The following is a 27,099-nucleotide window of genomic DNA, read 5'->3' as shown; positions in this document are numbered from 1 at the left end:
CTTACTCCTCTATTCAACTACTTAATTATTGTTAATGGTACCATCATCTTTCCAGTCATACAAGATCACTCTAAGATGGGTGTCATCTTGACCTCCTCATGCTCTCTTACTCTACCCACCCCTAAATTTATCAAAAGTCAATCAGTTGCTACCTACATTCCCTTTGCCCATTTCATTTAGCCAGACGTCAGGCCTTGATCATTTTTCATTTAAAATATCACAATATTTTTTCTCCCTGACTACTCAAGTCTCTTCTCCAATCATCTTCCACATTGCCACTAAAGGAATTTTCCTTAAGTACAGCCCTAACCATGCCATCTACTACTCAAAAAACTCCAGTGGTTCTTTATTACTTCTAACATTAAATATAAAGTCTATATAGGGTGTGTTTCCCATGTTTTATATACTCAAATAATTCCACTGCTGTCCAAATGCTCTGCTTGGTAAAGGCCAACCCTCTCACAATTTGAGTTTTTACAATTCCTTTCCATCTAGCCATATTTTAGAAAATTTTTGAACTAGCTCAGTCACTCTAATTCTATATACAATTAATTAAGGTGACAATGCTTTTTACTTTTAAATAAAGTCTTTTATGACCACCAACAAAACCTTCATAGATGAAAAAGTCTTTAATAGTCTCGTTATTGAATATCATAATTGTAAAATAGCTCTGTTAAAATAACCTGTCAAATTAAGCATGACTTTTTTCCAACAGAAAAGAACAGTAATTCTAGTCCTTTGAATAATGCATTTCATTTACACTCCTTAATGGCAAAGAATTATTACAACCCAATATTTAAATGCTTCTTCATTAATAATTAAATGGTCTCTGACAATGTAAAAGTATCAGAAATAGAAGGAGCAAGTTGTCCAAAGGACAAACCAAGATACCTATTCAACTTAACTTTCAATTCTGTCCCAACATGCAATAAGAGTTTGAGGAAAGTATCTTATAATCTTATTCTGTTATGCATTTCCAATAATTGTTTTCAAGGATCTTTAGAAGTGGAAATTACATTTACCTTCCCATGTATGTATTGAATTATTCCTGTTAAAAAAAAAACCTTAGCCTAATTCTTCCAATGATTTTTTTAAAATTTTATAATTAAAATTGCTAATGTATCCGGATCCCAACAGAAAATACTATAGGAATAATATCAAAATAACTTTTCTATTAAGAAAATTGTCAAAAGATGCCTCCTCATTTAAACTAGTATCTGTGACCTTCCCTTAAATGAATTTTTCCTAGTAGTCTTGTTGAATCTGTATCTATTCTACTCCATATTTTATTTTATAATTAACCTCAGCTTTGCTTTTTATATATGTATATATATATACAAATATATATGTATATATATATATATATATATATTGCTTTAAATCTACTGAGCAAATCATACTTAAGTCAAATGAAACCTTAAATCTATTGGTGTAATATTCTATGAGAATTGATTTTTTCATATACTGTATTAATTATAATATATTAGGTGAATTATTGTGTATTCCTCTGTCTGGGTTCTGGGTTGGAGATGCCATCTAGTCTGCTACTTTTTGCATTTTCTTTATCATTGGGAATCCCAAGGAATGCCTTCCTTTTTAACAGAATTTGTTTAATAATTGAAAGGCAGGAGTTCTTTTCCAGTGTACCTGTTTCCCATGATGTAGGCATAGGGAGAGGTAAATAGGTCAGTGGACCACCTCTTAATTACTATCACCAATTAAAAATATCTTGGGATAGTCACAGGAGGACCTGAATAATGAATTCCTAAAAAAAACTATTTATTAGACTGGGGTTGTCCCTGGTTTTCAAGAGACAACCATAAAGATCTGAGGGGGCTAGGGGGGGTGGAACTGGGTGACTCAGTGGATTGAGAGTCAGACCCAGAGACAGGAGGTCCTGGGTTCAAATTTGACCTCAGACACTTCCTATCTATGTGACTCTGAGCAAGTCATTTAACCCCCATTGCCTAGACCATACCACTCTTCTGCTTTAGAACCAATACCCAGTATGGATTCTAAGACGGAATGTAGGGGATTAAAAAAAAAAAGATCTATATCGATTTATCCATTATGATGCTGCCCTAACCAATAAACCTGATATAAATAATAACCTTATATTTTTACCCCAAAATAAATCTCCCAAGATAATTTTAATTGTGACAAATCATGATATGATATGATATGATGATACATGATATGATATATGATATGATATGATATGATATGATATGATATGATATGATACCTATGAAACAAGGTAAAGCCACTCTTTTCATTCAAGATGCCTCTCTTTTTATGCATATAAAGCAAGGCTACATGGTTCAGAAATGAGTAATTGGCTTAATAACAGGCATAAACTAAAAGTCAATGAGGAAAAGCTGGATTACAATAGAATATCTGAAGATGCTAAATAAAGTAGACTTTCATCTGAAAGACCAGGCTTCACAGATTAAGGAAAATCTTTATCTCTAACCTTTTCATCACTATTGCAAAAGTATGGTAATAAAGGTCAAAGTTCTTTTAACAAAAGTAACACTGTGAAATAACTAATGTCATTGCAAAGTATATATGCTAAGTATCCTTTCTGAATGTTAGTGATGCTATTAGGATAATGAGATGAGACTTTGTAAAACAAACACACAGACCAGATACAGAGTCAATCTTCCTAGTGTTATAATTGTAAGGATGGGCTTCAGTAATCCAGAAGATCAGATTGTACTGTTGATTAGTTGTCTACCCTTAAAGATACCTTTCCCTTTTGCAAGACCTAACTCTTTTTCCTCTTAGTTTGTTATCACTACTCTCCCTCAAGGTATAGGTCCCTAGCCTAATCCTCAGATCTGAAAGTAGAAGCAAGAAAGGAAATCAAACAATTTCTCCCTTAAAGATTTAGCAAACAGATGGATACAACCTCATTTCCTCTTTTTTCCTCTTCTTTTGTTCTTGAAAAATAGATACAAATCAGTGAAAGGATATAATTTCACTCTCTTGTCTAATAATGAACCAATGTGTTGGAAATGAGGTCATCACATTCCTCTTGCACTTCCAGACTCCCTCTTCCAAAACAAGGAATAGGGAAAAGGATAGACCTATGATCCACTGGTAGTATGAAACTTCCAAATGAGGAAAGACTCTCTACAAATGCAGGTTAGCACCCTCTCTGTGATTTATAGTCTTAGAGAGTTGCCTTGCCTAGACAACTGCACAGGGTCATACAGCTTGAACTCAAGTCATCCTGGCTTTGAGGCTGGCTCCCTAGACACTACACCATGGCAGCTTCATAACAAACTAATGCCAACAGTGTAGAAATTCTTCTAGTTTGGCCAAGTCCATAATAATTTATTAAAATATTTACTATGTCTCAGGTACTGTGCCAAAGGCCAAAGACTGATAAAATTGATGCTGTAGTACATAAACTCATACAATAACTTTATGCAAGATTAAAAACAAATTTGAAGTTCTTTAAAAGCCATTTTATCACTGAAGAAAATGAAGTAGGATCAACCTCCTTTAAGACCTACTTGAGGAATCTCTTGAGGGCTATTGCATTGAATCTTATGCATTCTTTTAAGAGAGGTGATAGGTGGCTCTCCATTTCAGGATAATAATAAACCACATCATTTATCCAGCATTCAGTACTTTTCAAGTTGCTACATATTATGCAATCCTGTAGGGCAGGAAGGTATCACTATACCCACTTAATAGACTAGCCATCTATCAGGTGAATAGAATAACTTGGTTCATTCCCTAGGGGTGAGAATAGTGATAAAGGGGAAAGGAGTGGTATCATTTTATTGCTTTGGAAAGATTATCAAAAGATATGGCAATGGAAAGTCAGACTGGATGGAAAGTTATCTCTTGGCACAAATTTACTAGCCAACCAAACTTTCCCCCTACAAACCTACTTTACCTGGTGCCCTAAATATTCTTTTGTTTTATATCCCTATTCCCATTCTCTGTGACCATTTCCTAGTAGTACCTATGAGAATATCCTTTTTACCTCAAAGATGAACTTGGAATCCATCCAACCCTGATAAACCACACAGTGGTATTAAATATATTCAGCTCCATCCCTCTCTTCATCCCCCACATTCCTAGGATAGCTTGATCATTCCAAATTCCAGTTATTTGTATAGTTCTAAAAGAATATGGATTTAATTAAGAGTTGTATATATTTGCTTTAAATCTTCTCTCAACTTCAAACCGATGAACAGATTGCCTGTTTAAAGAGAATTACATAACTTTAAAAGGTTTTAAAGGGTGTTTCCTGTTTTACTAATAGGAAGGAACCTAAGGATCCATGGAGTATTAGAAAGAACAAGAGGCTTCAATTTAGGAGATCTAGGTTTTAGTCTCAGCTCTGTCACCAGTCATGGGGCTAGAGTCAAGTTAATTCATTTTTATATACCAGTTTCAGCTTCCTTACTTATCAAATGAAGAGATTTCAAATTGTTTCAATAGAAAGAAAATTCAGACCAACAAAGTCATGGTTCTTTGAAGTTTAAAAAAAATTGAGTATTAGATTATTAGTATTAATACTTTTAAAAACATGTTATTTTTTAAAATATATGTTGAATGTAACATAATATTAATAAAACTGCCCTGTTTATGTCCTCTTCTGAACTTTTATTTTCTTCTGTATACTTGAAAATTATTTTACTGATGCTCTTGATGTATAAATGAGAGGGTGGTATTCCTTGTTAACCACAAATACAGCAGATTTAGAAACTATTTAACAGCACAGTATTGCTTCTTTTGGCTAAACTCTCAACGTCAGTTTATTTCTAGCGAGTCCCTACTTTCAAAACACCAAATCCCCATACTCATGACCTTCTAAAACACAAAGTCCTTCAAGGCTATGGATTACAACACTGTCTGAAATAATTTTTCTGTAGCTCACAGCTCATGAATAGTCTTTTCTGCCATGGCTGGGATTTCTGAGAATCATAAAGCTCCAAATCTCATTTTTGATTCACATCTTTCTTCCACTCATCAAATACCCCTTCCACCTACTCATGCAACCCTCCCAAATTTCTGGACATATTGTATGCTTGGAAAGTAACTTTAGAAATCTCTGGTAGGATGGAATTGTGACATCCAATTGGATTCCAATGCTTTCTGACCTTAGGGCAATAGGTTGACTGTCTTGTCATGTGCCTGCTAGATAAGGTTCTACTGGAGGGTACAGTTGATTGGAAGATAATTGGATACTGAAGTCAGGTGTCAGACAAAGTTTTCAAGGGGAGCTTAAATCAAATATCCTCTCTGGGTAGCTGATTATTCAGTATTATTCAGTAGAAGTTGTTTGTCCTTTATTTTTTATTTTCTTTTTTAGTATGAGCTTAACAATAATCAATCATAAATATTTCAGTATAATAAAAAAGGACTGACAATGAAAATGTGAATCTATGACTTTTAAAAAAGAGTATACTAAATTTGATGACTATCCTGTTTGTGATTCTATCTGACTTTTCTGTTTTCTCCTATGTCTTTTTTTAAGGTTCTGTTGAAGCCCCCCCCCCCCCTTCTGGCATCTATCATTACCCACCAACTCCCTTCTGCCCTTCCCCACAAAAGAAACACATAGTACACTGGTCATATCTTATTCTGCATCTGCGATTCCATGGTCTTTCTGCCTAGAGGTAGATGGCATGCTTTACTGTTATTCCTGCACGGAGTTCTGTAGTTTTTCTAAAGTTAATTACATTACAATTTACATTAGTGTGGATATCACATAATGTTTTCTCTTGGTTCTTTTCATTTCACCCTATATCAAATGATCACACAAGTCTTCCCAGGATGTTCATGTCACTTGCAGTGGATAATGTCAATATTCCTGGGGTTCCCTACTAAATGGCAGTTAATTATATGTCTTATAGCTGATTCGCTACCTGTCACTGAGGAATGAATGTCTTAGCCTTAAGGTATTGTGAAATAGCTGGATGATTTCCCTTCCCCTTCCCTAAAATACTGGTAGGAATCCTACTGTTCTTCAGCATAGAATATATGAATTATTATCTCTGATCTTGCATACACTGAATCAGCAGGAAAAGCCCAAGGTTTCTGGCTATGAACCAGCTGAAACAGGCATTAGGTGATATAATCAGAAATCAGTTCTCCTTAGGTTTCATAGGCTGTACATTTCCAATAAGAAAAATCCTAACTTGATCGAAGCTGACCCAAACACAGCATGGGAACTCTCCTTTCAAAGGAATTCTCTTAGTTTATAGATTCAAAGCACCGAGCATGCTATACATTATTTGGTTTCCAGAAGTACCTATGAGGAATTTTTGAAGCTGATATCTTTAAATATAAGCTGACAGATCTGAAGGTGACATGCCCAGAAATAAATGGAGCAAATATGCAAAGTAAAATGCTGAGATTTCTAATGCTATTTCATCTCCAAAACTTTGGCAAAATATTCTGGATCTCAACAGTCATTATACGCTTATTAATAACCAAGAAAAAAATTATACTTAGCACGCTTGTAGTATTTATTCATATTCAGTCTTCAAAATAAATCCAATAGTATTATCTCAAAGATATGAAGTAAATAAATTAATTTTATTTTTGTTGCATTATTTCCTTGCCCTATTTCCAGAAAAAAACACATGTAGTTGGTTTACAAACATTTAAAGGAAAGATAAGAATAGATTTTTTAATAAAACTACTCCAATCTTAAACTTCTGATAAAATGATTATTACTGCTCTTTAGGTTTTGGGATCCAATCAAAGTTAATGGTAGAAATTGAAACAATGATCAATCAAATAGGATGTACATGGGACTAAGAATCAAAAGATTCCAGAGTCTTATTTGGTCTTATTTGGATTTGTGAGTGTATATATGCAGTATATCCATTCAACTGGCATCTTAAGTCACATGTGCTATAGATACTTGTACATGTGTGGGGGGGATCCCTACCTATACATTTCTATCACATGGCATCTCATGTTGATGATTATGAAGTTGAAATATCCTTACCTATTCAAAATGCCAGTTAAAAATCTCCCCTTCCCACAGGAAACCTTTCCCAATCCCTCTTAATTCTAGTGCTTATATATGTTGTCTCTCCTTGTTAGACGTTAAACTCCTTGAAGGCAAGGCCTGTTCATGACCTTTCTTAGTATTCCCAGTACTTAACATTAGGCCCAGCACAAGGTAATCACAAAATAAAGCACTTAATTATTGACTGATTAAATGACAAATAGTTCACTGTACATCTAAGTTGTGAGACTATTGAAAGAATCAGATCTAGCCAGCTAGATTAACTAAAGCCACAGTAGCAATCAAAAGGAAGATATGATAAAGATTCTGATAGGATTCAAGATTTACCAGGAAAAGGATTCTTAGAGGCCAAGTCTATCACCTTCATTTTATAGATGAGGAAAATGAGACCTAGACAAATCAAGTGACTTGCCCAGGCTCATGCAACAAGTGGGATTCGAACCAAGCTTGTTCTGAGTCGAGCACTTTATTCACTATACCACATTGTCTCTCCAGACTAGCCATTAAGGACTGGATTATCAGAGCCTTAGGAAATATAAGCAGGTATCAGAGGTTGCAGGTATAACCCTGCCTCTACCCAAGCCTGGGGCAGTTTTGTGGAGGGGTATCCTGATGCTGAGTACTATGTAGGGGACTTAGTTTAGAATAAAAACTTCAGGGACTGGGGGAAAGAAAAGCTATAGGAGGGACCTAGGGAGGAGCTCCTTTACTCTTGTGTGTTCTTTGATATACTCTAATCTATAGATCTCAAATATCTGTTTGCTACTTTGTTTGGATAAATGGGTTTATTCACTCTGTTACACTGTTCTTTGTGATATATTCTATGGAACTAGTATTTGATGGGATAAGCTGGTGAGTAAAAGCTAATGGCTACCCTCCCTGTTAAGAAGAGCCAAGGGAAGCAGTTTTTGTCCTAAATCTCTAAATGTGGTAGAGTAGAATAAAAACTTAGAAGAGAAATATTTGAGGAGTGGAATGTGTAATTTTGGCCTGATATCTCTCGGAGATAGGAGAGTGGATCAGTGTCTAGCAGTTCTGAAAACTGCCTGTCCCTCTCCTACAGAGAGGTGTGGGCACAAAGCTCCTTCCGCTTTCCAGACTGGGGGTGGGCCAACCTCAGATCATTCATGCCACTTGCTAGCCACAAGAGATATATTTAGATGGCATATTCACACATCTTACACAAGCAAACTGATAAGGAAGAAGTAATGTGAGTTCTTCATCTCTATCTTCCAGTTTGAAACTCAAAGAAATGACTCCATAGAATATTTGGCATTGTGTTCCTAGGTTGGCATCTGTCTTCACCAACATTTAAATGTCAGTCTATGTAGAGCGATGGGATAGATGATGTATGAAGATTTCTGGAAGGATTTTATGTATACAGGGGCAGACAGTTCAAATTCCTCATAACAGAACAGCACTGGATTACAGAATATCAGAGATGTAGGAAACGTCCAGAGATCATCTCATCAGACATGTCCAAGAATACACCCTCTAGACTTATATGAGCTGATGCAAAGTGAAGTAAGTAGAACCAGAAGAACTTTTCATACAGTAATGGCAATACTGTACCACAATCAGCTATGAATGACATAACTGTAATCAGCAATGTAAAGATGCAAGACAAATCCAAGGGACTTATGATGAAAAATGCTATCCACCACCACTGAAGAAACAGATGAGTCTCAATGCAGACCAAAGTATACCATTCCTTATTTTAGTTCCTTCCTGAGTTTTTCTTGTATGTGCAACATGTCATCTTAGTTCATAACATGAGGACTATAGAAATATTATTGTTTGATAACACACATATGACATATTGCTTGCTGCCTTGGGTGGAGGGAGGAAGAATATTTGGATTATGAAATATCAGAAAACAGATATTAAAAATTGTCTCTAAATGTAATTGATGAAAATATAATAAAATATTACTTGAGAATTTTTTAAAAAGATATTCTCTTTAGCAAGAGTTCTTAACTTTTTTTTGGGGGGGGGGTCCTGAATCCCATTTCACAGACTAGTGAGGCTCATGGACTTCTCCATCTCCCATGAACAATGTTAGTTTCTTGAAGCAAGTAGCATCTTGGGTAGGTTTTAAAAGATCTAAAGGAGTACAAAAAAGGATACAGATGGAAAGAATTTCAGGTATAGGGAAGAACTATACAGGAAAAGTACAAGTTATGTACAGGGGATGATATATTTTTTATTTTGGTTGCAGTACATATTGAAGGAATAACATATGGTTAGAAATATGGAATGATAATAGATTATAGTCTTGAATGCTTGGATAAGGAGCTTCAGTTTTACTTGGTAAATAATGAGTAAGAAACAGGGAGGGTCTTGCAAGTGTGACATCACTTCATAAGTAAGATGTCTTGAATGCTAGAATAAGGATGGAGTCTCAACTTTACTCAGTAAGTAATGGATAGTCAAATCTGTGACATCATTAGATCTACGCAAAAGGAAGATTTCCTGGCTACACCACTTTGAGACATCTCTGATTGACTTCTCCACCATATCCCAGAAAGCTCAATATTGGTCATCCAGGGCAACAAGGCAGCAGAGTAGATTGAGTACTTGGCCTGAGGTCAGGAAGACTCATTTTCCTGAGTTCAAATTCAGGCAGCCTTGGTCATTTAGTAGTTGTGTGACCCTGGGCAATTCACTTAACCCTGTTTGTCTCGGTTTCCTCATCTTTAAAATGGAGCTGGAGAAGAAAATGGCTAACCTCTCCATTATCTCTGCCATGAAAACCCTAAATGGGGTCATAGAAGAGTCAAAGACTGAACTGAATGAACAATAACAAACATTATCCCATAGGATCTCATCAGCCTCAGTATTCTTATCACATCTTTAGTTTTTCTAATTAGATTAGTCCTTGAACTTCAAAATCTCCATGAAAAGAGAGAGTCCAGCTCAGATATCTCTTCATTTCTTACCTCACTGTACTACTTTGGGACTTCTCTCATTACCTTTCAGCAGTATCTTTTCTCCAGTGTATCCTCCTTTCTCTCACTCCTCTCCAGCCTTTCTGCTTCCTTTTGTGTGTTCTCTTCCTCAATCAGATTGTAAGCCCCTTGAAGGCAAAGGCTGTCTTTCTTTTCTTGTAACTGCATTCCTAGCACTCATCAAAGTGCCTAACATATAGTAGTAGATAGTTAAAAAATATTTAGTAATGACTAAATGTGAAAGGAAAGTAAAATAAATATGAACCAAGACCATAGCTTAAAAATAAGATGTTCAAATCTCTTTAAATGCAAAAAAAACTGAGGTTCAGAAAGGCTTGCCTAAAAGTCACACAATACTCAGGTCCTTTGATACCAAATTAAATCCTTTATCTATTATCAACACATTGCTGATTCTCTAAAGAAAAAGTTAAGGCAAGATGTAATAACCCTATCACAACAGCTCATGGTATTGGTAATTGTCTGTACTAAGATAAAGGAAGTAGAAAGAGCACACATGAGACAGTTAGTAGCAGTAGTATCAATCCAATTTGGTAACAGGGTTGGATATGAGATAAGAGGGGAAGGTCTAGTCAAATAACAACATTTTCACTGTTAAGTGATGATGTCATTTAATGAAAAAGTGAAGTCAGAAGAGAGAATGGGTTTAGAGTTCATAAGGGCAATCAGCATAGGAATGATTACTGAAAACAAGGAAGTGAATGAGGTTGTCTAAAGAGAAAATTATATATACAGAGAAAAAATGCAACCCTGGAAAACATCTAGGATAAAGAAAAAAATGAGTGAGTGATGGAGACAAAGGAGGAATGGCTAGGAAAGCACACATAGGGCATGGTAAAGCCAGTTATAGCTTGACCTATGACACCTTAGAGATGTCTTATTAAGTTCTTAGTACTTGGGGTTTTCCCTCAAAATAAAAATGAATTATTCCCACAATTTTATATTTCTAAGAAGCTCTCAAACTTCCTAGAATTTAGTATAATATTAACTAATATGAGAATTAATAATAATTTATACATACATAATATATAACAATACATTATAAACACAATGATGTGATAAGATAAATAATAATTTATAATATAATCAACACACAATATGATATTATTTACTAATAACAATTTCAGATGTTCCAGCAAGGATTTTTAGGCACCATATTAGGCAGCAAATATGCACTTAACAATGGATTCCTTTGTGAATTTAAATCCTATTACAGGTTCTCATTTGAAAGGAATGTCGGAAGCTATTTGATCCAATCAGTACCTGACCAAGATAACAAGTTTACCTTTAAATGTGCAAGCTGGCAGGAGAGTATATTCCCTTACACTTGCCAAACTTAGACATATGTGACTCTTCTAGAATTTAAAATATAAATTTTGAACTCACAAGTATTTTCTTATCTTCTCTGTTGCTCAAGTAAAGAAATGTAATTACTAGGATTCCTCCAGAACTTACTAGACATGGATAGAAAGATTAATAATAACAAGGTGGAGAAAGATTTGAAATCAATGAAATATCTACCCACATGATTGAAAAGGTTATTAGTGGCAGAAAAGAGAAAGGGCATATCTGTGTTTTGTATTTTATGGGTGATTGGCTGACTACCAGTACAAGCTGTGTATAATAAGGAAATTGTATCTGAAAGGAGGTAGGAGAGAATAGCATTGATAAAGGGAGAAAAAACATTATATTTCAAAACAGAAAGTTTAAGATGAATTTGTAGCTTTGCCCTTATAGTGAGTCACAACTTTTTTGAGCTTCAGTTGCCTTACATGGATAAAAACGCCTCTAGCAATCTAACTTGTGGGGTAGAATGAGGTTGAGGAACAAAGGAGATAACATATGTAAAGTGTTTTGTAAAGCATAAAGCAAGATATAAATGTAAGTTATTATTATCAGGCTCGATTAATAAGAATGGGTCTCAAATCTGTCTTCAATCTAAGTTATTTCTTTACCTGGAACCATGAGAATTTTTTTCAGTCTTTAAACTCCTAGCTCTTGAAATATTCTTTCTGCTAGTCTCTCTCTTCCTCTCTCCCTCTCTCCCTCTCTCCCTCTCTCCCTCTCCCTCTCCCTCTCCCTCTCCCTCTCCCTCTCCCTCTCCCTCTCCCTCTCCCTCTCCCTCTCCCTCTCCCTCTCTCTCTCTCTCTCTCTCTCTCTCTCTCTCTCTCACACACACACACACACACACACACACACACACACGAGGTTTTTGTAGCATTTGTCTTAGCAAATAACCTGCTCGAGTCATTTTTTTCGGGAATAATTTTTGGCTTCTTTACCCCAGCCATACGTGAGTTCCAAAATTTTCTTATGCCAATTTTTCCTGTTCTCTCTCAGAGGAAGAGTGAGCAGAGGACAAGATCAAGGTTAAGGCATGAGTAACAGCCACCAAGAAAATGTGTAGAATTCACTTTTGAAAATCCCTGTAGTTAATAGGATTTCACTATTATTCATAGGATCAGAGACATTCCACTAGTAAATGAAGTCTAATTCCAGAATGGAATTCAATTAACACTAAGAAATTGCTGAATATCTTTAGAAATAATACCTAGATATTTATCCTATCCCCAAAGTCGATTTATAGAAAGGCAGTAGTGCAGTATACTTCACTGCACAGCAATGAATCAAACCATGTAGCAAACAATGGATTTCATACTGAGAAAATCCATGAGTGTTTATCTCTCTTTCATATAGTGATCCTTCCCTGACCATAATTTTAAGAGCTTCTACCTCACATAAAAAAGAATCAATATTGAATCAAAAGGAGATGGCAAATATTCTATCACAGCTTTTACAGCTTCACCAAAGCAACATTTCAAAAAACAACTAACTGCCCATGATGAAGCACACAACTCAGTAATTCCTCAACTGGTAACAAATTAAGTTTCTCACAGAGTGGACACAATCCCAACAAAAAGGATAAAATGTAAACCACCAACCACTAACCACCAAACCTTTATTATTAGAAAGTGTGATATTCCACTTTCAGAACCACATCATTTGCTGGCTTGCCAAACTGCTGGCCAAATTTTGCAGGGCCATTTACCTGGAGAGACTGAAGAAATACATGAAGTTGCTTAGATTTACAACAAAGCTAACCTGTCTGTCAAATGGCGCCATGGCTCAAGAGTAGATGGCGTGTTTATTGGTAGGCAAAGTATCAGGCTACTCATCTATTTTAAAAATGTAAGGGGATTTTATACGTGGTACATATGAATGACTAAATAACTGCCCAGCTTGGGTTCAGAAGTATTGTTCCTTCACAACAATGTAACCATTATAAGGACTCTGGATTATACTTCAATGGTCAATAGACAGTTCCCTACTCCCCAGCCCTCAAAAGCAAACATAAGGCTACACACAACGATAGCCTACTTCACCAGAAGAAAATGGCAGCTTTTGATTACACAATTAGTAGGTAAGAAAAGTTGCTATTATTAGCTTCTTTTTAAGAGAGGATTGCAGGACAGAGAAAAATAAATGAAACTCAAGTTGAATATTGATGAGCAGTTATAATTTTTTTTAAAGGTTTGAAATGATTAGTCAGTGTGGTTTTAGGATTTTCCATATATTTCAATGATCCTTCTAGTAGGAATAGATTAGGTGCTAGCAGACATGGGCTCCTATTGCAGCTCCTTAGTAGCCAGATGATCTTAAGTAAGCCATTTCTGAGACTCATTTCCTTCTCCAGGAAATGGAAATGATAATGCATTACCTGCTTTACAAAGTTGTTGTGAGCAGAGATTTATAAAATTTAAAGGGATATACAAATGTGAATTATTATAATATTAGCTATAGGTATACACAGAATTCACAAATATTGCTTTCATTATACAGGGGCTACATGGCATGGTAATAAGACCACAAGACTGTGAGTCAGAAGACATTCTTCCAGGTCCCAAGTATATCAGATTTCCTATGTTACCTAGGACAAGTCACTTTAGCTAACCCTTCTTTTCTCTCCTTAAAATGGGAAAAATAGCTGCTTAGCCTACCTCTCAATATTAGTTTAAATTAGATGTCAGTGTCTCATGTGACAGGAGCTATCCAAAGGGAAACTAAGGTGAAAAAAACTATGTTTAAAGTATAAGTGGCATAGTGGTCCAGATTTGTCTATGTGAATAAACCACTGCCCTACAATATCTGATGCTTCTTGAAACAGATGAATTTTGGTAGATAAAACTTCTCAAAAAAGCAGTTTTCGTACCTGGCGGTGCTATGCCCTTGTCTACTGATTGCCCCTCACATTAAATTCCAACATATTTGCAATACCTGTGAAAGTTTGCAGAAAGTCTCCTGGATCATCACTTACCACAACAATGACCTTTCACAGAGCAATGATAACCAAACACAAAACACTTCCTTTTTCTGAGCATTGGTCACGAGAACGAGAGATATAAACAAAAAAACCCTTTTCATCTTGGTCTTACACAGTTGAAATATTTCAAAACATTGAATCCAAAACAAAATGGTACCACTGAATATTTTTTACTATCATTCCCCCAACAAATAATGATTTATAATGTCTGAAAATTAAAATTAGTCATTTTTGTTCCAGAATCTGACATACATTAAGAATATCTGTGTTGTGGCCCTCTTAGGGAAAAGTGTCACTGCAAAGAGGTAAAAATTTAAGTCTATGAATGACCCTCCATTTGTGTGTGTGTATATGTGTGTATATAAACCATATGTGTATATGTGCATGTACACATGGTTATATGGGAGTGTACGAGTATATACACACAAGCACATATAGATACATTTTGGTGTTTGTATATTTGTACACACACATGTACCTGTATCTATCTATATGTATATTTATTTGAATACACACATATATGGTAGGTGCTTTGGTCCAAGTAGAGTTTTCCAATTGAAAATTTTTTCCATTATTAGAACATCTTAAATAATTGACCTTAAGTTTAACATAACTACACACATATTCTGTAGTACTCCAAATGTCTTACATAAAACCAAAGAAAAACTGCTTTTTATACTTGTACCCACAAGCAATACTCTTATTTTTCATCCCCAGTAAACTAAAACTTGGCTGCAGCAGGGGTGACTACCCTGTTAGACATGGATCATCACACTCATATCCACATTAGTTCCATGAAGCATCACCTACCATAGTTTTGGGTTTGCTGATTGCCACAAGACTTGTAAGGAAGTCCTCATCATACAGCTGGCTAAAAACATGGGCATCGTAGGCTACCATTATGGAGATTTCTTCCATCATCTTGCCAGCTGACTTCCCAACAGCAGCAGCAGCAACTGCACCAGAGCCAGACCAGGTTCACTATCCAAAGAAAAATCTTGCTGCAAGCTCAGTGCCAATGAACACACCCACCTGAAGAAGCTAGAGTGGGTGGAGTGTCACAAACCAAAAAAGAAAAAAAAAGATACCAAAGCTTGTCTTGAGGTTCACCCCTGGTGGGAAGAATAAGGGAGGTTGCTGTTATCTCTGTAGGATGTGAATGCTATAAATTCGTCTTGCATCTCAACTCAAGACTTGGAAAATTCAGTTTCTGAAATTTTTCCTTAAACCTCAGGGGGAAAAAAATTGCCTTAGTTAATATTAGAAACTGAACGCCCACCGAGAAAAAGGTAACTTGCTAACAAAGTTTTTCAGTTCTTGGAAGAAAGGTAAAAATTTCAACCAAAACAAAATTCTTCACCACAGTCCATCTTTGTCCAGTATGTCTCTACAGGAAGATTCTTCTTCTTGGGGGAGTTAAGATTTTCTTAAGGTACTTCTTGTTAATTCTGTACGTTCAAAGGAAAGGATGGGATGACAACTTTTAGTTTTTAAAGTGACAGAGTTTTTAAAGAGCTACGAATTTAAAATCTCTCTTCCAGTATTGCAGAAAAAAGGCATTTTTCTCTCACAGTATTTTTGTTTTTTAAAATGTTGCAAAGAAACAAAATGAAATAGATAGCAACAATCACCATACCCCAATCTCTAAACCTCCAAGAAAGCAAAGCAAAACAAAACAAAACAAAGCCTGACATTCAAAAGCTTTAAATATGGTTTAAAAAATTATAAGGTACTTAGAGAAAGGCAAGCATTTCTAATCAAAATAAACCATTCTTAGGGGGGAAATACTCCTTGCATTTTATTTTATACAAAAGAAAAACAATATAAATCTCCTCCCACAAGTTTAATTTTCTTGATCACTGATTTTCAAGGGTAGATTTGCTTTTAATTACAAAAGTGAAAAAACGGCTATGGTCTGTTAATGCCTCAGCCAGACACAGGGAAAAGGTTCAGCTGTGGGAAGCAAAAAACTTCCCTAAATCCCTCCAGTGAAAGAAAATAAGGTGGGAAATAAATCCTGAAAGCTCTTAAAAATTGCTATAAAAAAGTTATTTAAATGATCTTGCAGAAAATATCCCCTATATGCTCTTCTAAAAGGAAAGATCGAAAGAAGGATGAAATGATGAGAAAAAACAAAAAGCAGAGCAAATACCTTCCAAAATTGTAATTAAAATAACCATAACAAATGAGAAGCTGTAAAAACCCAGCTGAGAAGCTTGATCTCTTGGGAAGGTAACACTTTAAATTTGTCAATGAGAGGAGTCCCAAATCCAGATGAGTACTGGCCAGATGGAAATTTCTCACCAAATGAGTAGCAGGGACACTGGGTTGTCACAGGTTTGCTTTCAGGAACAAAAACAGGATGAGCCCTAAGGCGTCCTCCTCTTCCCCCTAATTACCCCACCCCCTCTTTTTCCTGGTGTATCTCTCACCAAGATGAACATGGTTATTTAAATAGCACCATGTTAAATTTGCATGTGAAAAGATCTAAGCAACAGCTGGAGCATTCTGGATTCAAAACCAAACAAATCTTTCCCTTAAACAGGAAGAGAGGGAACCCCCCCCCCCCCACACACACACACCTTATTGCTAGGAAACAGAAAAACGTTCTAATAGGCTTAGTTGAGCAAAAATGCAACACTTAAGGTGAAATCCTCAAGATTAAAACATTGGCCAACACTATTTAACTCTTGCTAAGGCAAGTTAACTGTTTTTCGTTTGGAATTTTCCTGTATGGCAGCCTTGAGACTTTAGTAACTTTTTCCTTTAAATAATTTTTCCCCTCTTGCCCCAGGATATTTATATTCTTTCACACTACCATTTAAAAAAAAAAGGTAATTGACTAAAGAGACATTTTACAAGGAGTTCAGACAGTTCATACCTGTTAGCTTTTTTAAATGTTCTTGGATCTTTTCAGAAGTGCTTGAAAGGGTGCTAGGCACTTCCTGGTACCCTCACTAGCACCCGAAGGCTTCAGCTCTGATCTTGTAGCCCCTTCTGCGCTGGAGGGGCCAGCAATCCTTCCAGGCTCTCCTCCAGCTCTGCTAGACTAAGGTACTTCCCTCCCTGTCCAGGGATAGTTGAATGAGGTACAGTGTGACACAGACACCTGTTGTCGAAGGTAAGAGAGTGGCTTCCCATAATGCCTCACTCTCTGCTGTCAGCCACCCAGTGGCAAACAAGAATTATAACTGCCTTTGAATGGTCACAAAGGCACCAGGGGAGCCAGTGTACAGTATGACAATAAACATTATTATTCCCTGCTAATGAGAACACCTCACCTAGTCAACAGAAGGGACTGACTTGGAAGGAAGTACAATGCAGAGAAGTCTAGGAGGCTGTCTGCCTTTTATTTATTCATCATATACTAGGATTTTTGCCTAGGAAAGTATCTTAAAAGGTTGGGTCATTTTATAAACAAGAGAGGTAAAATGAGAGTATGGTTACAGAGCAGAAGGTAGCTAGGTCATTTGATCCAAATCCCGTGGGTTCTTTTCTCTGCCTCATTTTAAAAGCACTTAAAAGCATCACATTAAGCCCAGAAATCTTTTTTAAATAACTCAAAGGTTACTAATAGAGATTTGTATTTTCCATTAATACTATAAAGCCAGTAAAACATCAAATGGCATGTCTAGAGTGCCATGTAAGTTATTGGGTATTTTAATATTTCAAGTAGCTGCCTTAATAGAGATTACTGTTAATTAGCCAAAGTCTGACTAGGAATATATCTAAATAGTTCCCATGTAAGAGGTTCTCTAATAGAGCCATAAGAACGACATTAGATATTTTCTAGAGTTCGTAGACCCTTTTTGTTTAGATGTGCTCTAAATATGTTGTTATCATTTTTTTGTGGCATATTTAAAATGTTCCCTCCTACTCAATTTTCAGGGATTAGGGATAAAAAAGAAGTGTGAAGCTATTCTCTTTTGCAGGAAAAAAAAAGCTGCTTTGGATTCTGCAAAAAGTTGTGTTTCTGTTAAATGTTCTATGAAAATGAGTTTTCAGGCCACATTGCTATTTCCTCTTCTGGCTCTAATACTCTTGTTATAAAACAATCAAGATCACATAGACAGTGATGGATGTTCATATTCATGTTTACAAACCTTCACAAGGAATTTTCCTTAACTCTTTGAACCTTCTGAAGGACAAAGAAGAGCTAGCCCTAATCTCCCCTGATATCACAGACTTTCTTTATAACTTCTTTGGAACATATATATACATATACACACACACATATATATATATATATATATATATATATACACACAAACACACACACACACAATAGGTGTGTTTATAAAATATATGTATATAAAACATATATATTCAGATACAGCTAAATAGTTCACCAAAATTTAAGTTACAGGAAAGGATGGGATGCCAAAAGGAAGATGCTTAGCGTTAAAAGTATAGACATCTTTACAGCATCCCTAGGCATTCCCTCTGGTTCCAAGAAACTGAAAGTGAGAATAAAAGTCACTTTTAAAAAGTGATCTCTAAACCCTGAACAACCCAAACCAATAGTCTGGTCAACAAGCATTCAGTAAGGGCCTCCAATAGCAACGTACTAAAATAGTCTCTGCTCTCTAGGAGCTCACATTGTAACTGGGGAATTTTGAATGAGAGCCTGAAGGCTTGGGTTCTAGTCCTAAATCTATCATTAAGTAGTCTTGTGACCAAGGACAAGTCACAATATTCATTCAGTAACCACTGAGACATTTACCAAACATCTGTTACCAGCAATGTATTTGCTAAATCCTAAATTTCTCTGGAACTCCTTTTTTATATCTGTTCTGTGAAAGGAATGGAATTAAGTGATCCCCAAGATTTGTATAAATGCTAACAACTTACAGTTTTTAAAAACAATCCATTGCTGGTTTGGGAGAGTGGGATGGGAGAGGGGGGAATAATGATTTGTTCCCTGTAATAATACATTTGGGACAGCTTCAAAAAAATATGGTGGGTGGAAAAAGGAATATTACAAGGCACTTGGAAAATAGCTAAAACAGTTTCCCTTGGAAATTTACATGCACACACACATACACATATCAGCCAAAATTAATTCAACATGAGATAGGGCAGAAGGAAGGTGATACCAGATGATCAGAACAATGGGAGATGAATAAATATCACTCCTGGGAGAGAATACTCTTCCAGGATGTGTGCTAAATTCATATATTTTTTGTATTGCTCCCAGATACTGTTTATTTAGCAAACTCTCAAACAGGACTCCACAGGGAATGGTTTTACTGCCAAAGGTCCAAGAACATATGTTTTCCTGAATTACCAATTCATGTTATACATCCTGGGCAAGAAGAGATCTCCATAGTTCCTTCTAAATTTTTTACTTAGATTGCTCTGCAGGTACATTTTTTTTTAATCTTGCCATTGTTATAACCACTCATTGTCAGAAGTACATTCCCAATCCATTTACATGGTTGATTTCAGACTTTTATTTTCTTCCTATTACTCCTCCAAGGATGCTAGAGATGGAGTTTTTCAATTATTTATTTCATAATTTTTAAAAAAATTTAATTAAGTAATTTAGAATACTTTTGCATGGTTATATGATTCATATTCTTTCCTTCCTCTTCCCCCCCCCCAAGAGCCAATGAGCAATTCCACTGGGTTTTACATGTATCATTTATCAAAACTAGAGATGTTTTAAGAAACAATCTGACCAATAAAAGAAAGGCAACAGTTATACTTACTTGTTTTTAAAGTCTCTCTCTGTATATTCTGATTCAACAGTAAAAATGAGAAATAGCACTTTCCATGCTGCTTTATAAGTTATTATGTGTTTGCAACAATCAATAAAAAAACATTAATTAAGCACCTACTATGCCCCAGTCACTGTACTAATCAAAAAGTGGCAGCAAAAGACAGTTCCTGTCCTGGAGGAGCTGACAATCAAATTAGATAACATGCAAACATATATGTGTGTGTTTGTGTCCATGCATACACACATACAGACACACACACATATGCACAGAGAGAGAATAAGCTATATATATATAGTAGAAACAGAATGTAATTAACAGATGGAAGGTCCCAGAATTAAGAAGGGTTGGGGAAGACTTTCAGTAAAAGACAGGATTTTAGTTGAGACATAAAAGAAGTTGGGAGGGAGGGAAGAATGGAGAGGAGAGAGTAGGTAGAACATTTGTGAAGCATTAAAGTAGCTTGTTTAAACAATGCTTTAAACCAGCAAATGAGAGAGAGAGCTATGTAAAACTTTAGCTAAAATGGTCTATATATTCCCTTCCCTTAAGTGAGATTCTTGGAGGTTACTGCATAGGAAATGTCCATCCTATTAAAAGAAAATGAGCAACAGTAAACTCTGATGTCTGGAAAATCCCTCATGATGCTAAAGGAACCAGTATTATCTGGCTAACCTAGAACATTTCAGCTTTCATTAATCATTCAATCAAGAGTCTTTACTAAGTGCAGAGCCTATGCCAGGCATGGTGCTAGCTGCAGAAAATACAAGAAAACCCCATGGACAGCACAGTTTGTCGGGTCACAAAGAGTTGGACACAACTGAACAACATCTAGATTTTCTATGAAGACCAGTCTGCACATGTGAGAATGTGAGAAAGTGTTGACACTATAAATGCAAAATATTTTTTTAAGTATTTAATAAGTTTTCTACAAAGACCTTCCACCTAGAGTTCTTTAAAGGGGAAGAAAAATGAAAAAGAAAAAACAATCCCCTTAATATTATATAATGACAAACAAAGAATTGAATAGCTATTCAAGTTTGAAATTCTAGATCAGTCAAACTCATTATCTTCTCAATCTCCAGCAATCACTAAGCAAATTCAGAATAGCAGAATGTCCTCCTCCAGTGCTTAACCAAGAACAAAATGGCCAGTGAAACAAAAATACTTGCTTAACAGGAATTAGAGGTTTCTCTTTTTTCATTTACATCTCAGTCAAAAATGTTGATAAAGGCAATGGATCCGACAGACTTCAAGGTAATGAATCATCAATCATAAGCACCTACTATGTGTGAGGCACTGTGCTAGACACTAGGGACATAAGGGCAAAGAATGAAACAACCCACACATGCAAGAGTCTTTTTTAAAAGCCCTTATTTTCCTTTGGTTCCAAGACAGAAGACTGTAAGAGCTCAGCAGCTGGGTTTAAGTGACTTGTTCAGGATCATACAGCTAGGAAGGGTCTGAGACCACATTTGAACCCAAGACCTCAAGTCTGACTCTCTGTCCACTGATCCACCTCACTGCCCTAAAAGAGTTTCATATTTCAATGGAATTCATATTCAAGTTCATTGCTTCATTTTTTCCCAGGCTCCACTCCTGACTCTTACTGTCTTCTCAGTGCCACTGTAGCCTATTCAACACTGGAAATTGAGTCTGCCCTTGCAATGCCTTCCTTTGACTGGTCAGTTGCTCTTAAATCTCTCCTTTAGGGAAAAAAGCATGCATATGCCTTGTTTTCATTATTCTCTGGGTGATGCTCCTGACTTTGGGGCTTTTCCCACTATAACCTTATGTGGACACATCCTCAGCTTCCTTTTCCATGCTGTCTTCGCTTATTTGAGTTCAAGTTCCTTGAGGGCAGAGGCTGTCTTTCTTTCCATTCCTGGCACCCAGCACAGTGTCTGGCACATGCTTAATAAATGCCCATTGCTACCTGAGTCACATATAAGCTAAGTGGTAGGGGGTATGGTATGTTGGACCTGGAGTAGGAAAATCCAAATTCAAATCCAGTCATTCCTCCTTTCCTAGCTGTGGAACACAAGTCATTTAAGCTTTGTCCACCTCAGTTTCCTTTTCTGTAAAATGGAGATAATAATAACACCCAATTCCCAGGGCTGTTGTGGGGATGAAATGAGATAACATTTGTAAGGCACAACAAAACCTTAAAGTACTATATGAATGCTAGCTATTATTATTATAGTAATGATCATAGGCAATAGTAAAAAATAATTTTTTTTTGTCAAATAATGCTAAATATTTGTTTCTGGTAAACCTGTTTTCAATTTTTACAGGTGAATTAGTAGTACTATAACTTACAGGATTATTAAAATTTGAAGATGATAGGGATCATAAAGATTAATCTAGCCCTTTCATTTTATAGAAGAGGAAAATGAGTTCTGAGATCTCATCAGTATTAATTGGTATCAGTGAGGTTCAAATGGGAAGTTAGGTGGTGTAGTGGACATAGCCCTGGGCCTAGACTCAGAAAGGATCAAGTTCAACTATAGCTTTAGACATTTGCTGTGTGACTCTGGTTAAGTCCCTTAACCATTTTGCCTCAGTTTCTTCATCTGTAGAATGAGATGGAGAAGGAAATGGCAAAAGATTCCAGTATCTTTGCCCAGAAAACCCCAAACAGGGACAAAAAGAATCAAACATGACTGAAAATTGACCGAAGAACAAAAAACGAGATTCAATCTCAGGCCCTTTTACCCCAGATTTGGTGTACCTTCTGCTGCATTTCATTGCTTCCTTGTCTGAGAAAAAAAAAAGGCCAGGAAGAAAAAAAAGTGGGAGACTTGCACGACAGAATTTGAACATTTTTTAATGTTTAACATTAACATTTAACATTTTAACAGAAAAGAAGAGATGATAAGTCATAAATTCAGAATCAGGGATAGATTCAGATTCTTCTAAGAAGAGTATTATAATGCCTGCATGGAAGCCTTCAACACCTGGAGATTTTACTCCTATGTATCTCTTCTTGACTTCATTGAGAAAGCATTTTCTACTGACCTAATGGTTTAAAATAATTCACTCATGACCACAAGCTTCTATCAACAAAACCAAGGCACTATTTGTTCCTCACCAAAGGCCCACATCAGGCACTCAGAGTGCATGACGAAGGAAAGCCTAGTACAGATAAAGAAGCTAACAATAACTGGATGGTGGTCATGCATCACAGAACCGAACCATGGCTCTGCAAAAAGCTGGAAAAAAAAAAACGTTTCTTCTCTGTTGTGATTAAATTAAGGGGAAGAATACAGTTAATGCTTTTTTTAAAATTGTGTTTTTAAAGGAAATATCCAAAATCCAGGCCTGATCTCAAGAAATGTTATTGACAAATATATAATATATTATGTTGTTATATGATGTATTACACATGCTATGTTATATTATATTTTTATATTAGACTATATTATGTTATATTATTATATTGTGTTATGTATGTTATATCACATATATGTATAATATATCTTCTAAATGTTCTGAGGGTATACTGAGTGTTGATTTATGATCCTCGTCTTCAATAAAACAAGATTTAGAGAAATGAAACAGTAGGGGATAATGCCAGCTAGCTGTATAACGCTGGACAACCCACTGAATCCCATCTGCCAAGCTCTTGCCCTTCTGTCTCAGAGCTGCTACTAGGACAGAAAGGAAGGGTTAAACAAAAATCCAGCTCTCAGGAGCCTCCTTCTATTCCTCCCAAAGCCTGTATCTTTTTTTTTGTACTTTGTTTTGTTTGGTGGATGATTTGGAAATTTCAATGAGATTCCTGTCATGGATGACTGGTAAAGGTGAGCAGAGCTGGAGGTTAAATGCTGCTTAGTGGGAAAGAGAACAACAAAGTCTCTCTTACATTTCCTTCACATTTCCCTGACTGCGCTATAAGAGGCACATCATTGATTTTTATTATGAAGAGTGATTGTTAAATGGACAGGGAACAGAGAAAAAATTTCTCATATAGGAGTATTTATTATAACCGTTTCAACAAAGTTCTCTACTACGATGGGCCATGCCATGGAATCTGTTTTGCACAGACAATAGAATATTTCTTAGTCATGGGGTTTTCCAGTGTCCCAGTTTTATTTCTATCTTTATTAAAGATCCAAATTAACTACCTTGTTGAAAACAGCAGATTTCTTTGTGAAGTACAGAAGCAACCTTTGGAATTTCAGCCAAGCACCATTCAAAGATACCATCGATGAACTTTGAAAGATAGTCTTAAAAGGAGTCCATTTACTGGGGATTTGGGGCCTCTATATAAGAGGCTACCAAGTTTCCAAAGTTTGCTTCTAAGTCATATTTCTCTATGAAAAGTGTTTTGATTTATACTGAAAAGAAGGAAAATACTAAGGAAATGCTAAAAATAAAATGGACAACTAAAATCATATCTAAAACATTTGTAATACATTACATTAATATAAAGAGAAAAACTAAACCTTGAGAAAAAATTATCGCTGTCCTTTTTCACATAAAAGTCAAGTTCAGTTGATTAATTATTGGAATATAGCTGGATGCAAAGAGCAAACAATAAACATAGCTAACATTTATATAATATAAACCTTTAAGGTTTGCAAAGTGTTGTTGTTCAATCATGCTGGACTTTTTGTGATCTTATTTAGGGTTTTCTTAACAAAGATACTGGAATGGTTTACCTATTTCCTTTTCCAGATCATTTTCAGATGAGGAAACTGAGGCAAACAGGGTTGCATGACTTGTCCAGGGTCCCACTGCTAGTAAGTGTCTGAGGCCAGATATGAATTCAGGAAGAGGAGTCTTTATAGGTAGAGATTATCTCACTTGATCCCCACAACTAGGGGCAAGATAGGAGGCAAGATCTATTATTCCTATAGGAATTTCTAATATGTACATTAAAAACTATCCTAGATTATAAACTCCACAATGACAGGAACCTGTCTACAAGACTATCAATTCCAAAAAATAGAAATGCAACTCAAGTTTGTATGATGCTTTAAGATATAGGCAAATTTTTAACTCAAATCTTCTTTTCCAAGTCTAGAGATCTTTCTATTACATTCTTCTATCTCACCTAGGTCTTTTTTCTTCTCATAGCTAATGTTCAGAATGAAGTTTTCATCTTGATTACTAATGAAAACAATATTCAAATAACATATGCAAATGTATGGGAACTTTGATTTTCAATTAAAATTTTCATTCTCGCATTAGAGAAATCAAGTCATTTCTGGATCACAGGTTGTCCATTTATAAAATAAGGGAGTTGGATTAAATGCCTCTAGAGTCCCAGTCAAGTATTTTTTCAGGTACTTAAATGGACTGTTATTAATTGCCAGGGCTTTAACAATTAATTGATAATGACTAGAAATGTCAGTTTGTTCTAAAACCTTTAGGAATCATTTCAACATTAGTCATTTCTAAATGTTCGAGTTTGGACTTTGGCCACAATGCATAGTAAAACATACAGCACGAATGGCTACATGATTATTTTTACTTTATGTAATTTTGTGGAAGGTTTTGTCATAGAATCAAGATAAAAAAAGCTTATTGGAAGAAATAGTTCTTACAATTCTTCCAGGTAACCTGTATAACAACGAGGTTCTTTGTCCTTTATTCTGTGTGTCTTTAAACAACTCTTTTTGTTCAATATGCCATTGTGTTCTTGACCAAAAAAAAAAAAATTGACCTATGAACAGCACTTGAACATCAACAATGCTCAAAGGGCTTACAGAATATAGTTCTATTTCTGAGGTGGTATCATGGGTCTCCCTCTCCTTGGACACATAAAAATCATACCCATTAATGATTGAAATTTTATCAGTAGCTACTTTCAAAACTTCCCTTTTTACGAGGCAAACCTCTTACTGGAGATCTATCATAAAAGCCCACGAAGCATGTATGACCATAATTAATCATTAGACAAGTGATAGCCTGGGAGTTTCTTCTAGTAAAAGATTATTGGCTATAAATTTCTCTGGCACCATCAGGCTGGCTTTGAATTCAAAAGCAGCCACTGTGAATGGCAGGTTTCTCCCAAGGGGGAGAGGGGAACAACACTGATTCTCTTTCATCACAACATGTACCACCTCTGCCAACACTTTTACCATATACAGTAACACCTTCCAGGGACAAGACCTTTTCACTGCATTACTAGAGAATAAAAATTGAAAATAAACTTATTCTATGCTAGGTTTTCATTTTATTTATTTTTAAATCTTAACATCCCTCTTAGAATAAGTATTGCGTATTGTTTCTAAGGCAGAAGAGCAGTAAGAGCTAAGCAATGGGGTCACACAGGTAGGAAGTGCCTGAGACAAATTTGAACCCAGGAACTCCCATCTCTAGGTCTGGCTGTCAGTTCCACTGAGCTGCCTTGCTGCCCCTTGCTAGATTTCATTTTAACAGTGTTGTTAAAAGCACAGAGAAGGTAAAGGAAACCAGGATTAGGAATAGACCACGTCAACTTCTGATGAATGGATAAACCAACAAGACATCACCATGTTGCCGTAAATATCCTTAGTTGAAAGATCACTGCAGTGCTTCTACTAATATAACTAAAAAAAGGAACTGTTAAGAGTTGATATCAATCTTTACATTTAATATCCATGCATTTATGCTTCCTAGACCTGAGCACATTTCTCCTTTAGTTAAAAACAAACAAACAAATTCTGAATGGTGAGAAGAGATGTTACTGAAATTGGACCTTGTATGCAGCCATTTCTTTGGCAGATATCATTAACATAGTTACAGAGAGGGGGATTGCCTGAAACAAAGGATGAAAAACTAAAAATTCTAATGGAAGAAGAAAAAAAGATGTCAAAAGAAGAAAATAATCCACATCAAAGATATTGGCATGTTACTGTATTCATTGCATTGCTCCTCCTTTCACCCATGAGAACATTTCAGAAATGATGCCAAATTTAGAGGAAATTGAAGGGAAACCACTTCCTGGCTCTGTGAAGGAAACTGCTTGCTCAGTTCTGGGAGTGGCTCCCACCCCTCTAGAAATAAATAAATAAATAAATAAGACATTCAGGCCCAGCAAGCTATAGGCCCATTAGTTATTTTGTCAGTTGCTAAGCAACAGGCTCTGCTGTAGGG

General features: G+C 35.9%; 1 protein-coding gene across 9 annotated transcripts in view; it reads right to left on the bottom strand.

The window, feature by feature from the left end:
* Positions 1 to 27,099, bottom strand: part of RABGAP1L (RAB GTPase activating protein 1 like) — a 705,349-nt gene that overhangs the window by 84,575 nt on the left and 593,675 nt on the right. Inside the window, exons 1-2 of one of the 9 annotated variants that reach the window (XM_056815572.1) lie at positions 17,175 to 18,464; positions 15,104 to 15,741 (exon numbers count right to left, since the gene is read on the bottom strand). The exons of 6 other annotated variants lie outside the window; for them this stretch is intronic. In XM_056815572.1, the coding sequence (XP_056671550.1) occupies positions 15,104 to 15,214 (111 nt within the window). In that variant the 5' untranslated portion in view covers positions 15,215 to 15,741; positions 17,175 to 18,464. Of the gene's footprint in view, positions 1 to 15,103; positions 15,742 to 17,174; positions 18,465 to 27,099 lie in introns of those variants that run through there. 2 more of the 9 variants (XM_007480827.3, XM_007480829.3) reach the window with 2 other exon arrangements.

This window comes from Monodelphis domestica, chromosome 2 (genome assembly GCF_027887165.1).
Source record: "Monodelphis domestica isolate mMonDom1 chromosome 2, mMonDom1.pri, whole genome shotgun sequence".
NCBI classification, from domain to species: domain Eukaryota; kingdom Metazoa; phylum Chordata; class Mammalia; order Didelphimorphia; family Didelphidae; genus Monodelphis; species Monodelphis domestica.
The sequence above is the reverse complement of the archived record's forward strand: the minus strand, read 5'-3'. Positions and strand labels throughout refer to the sequence as shown.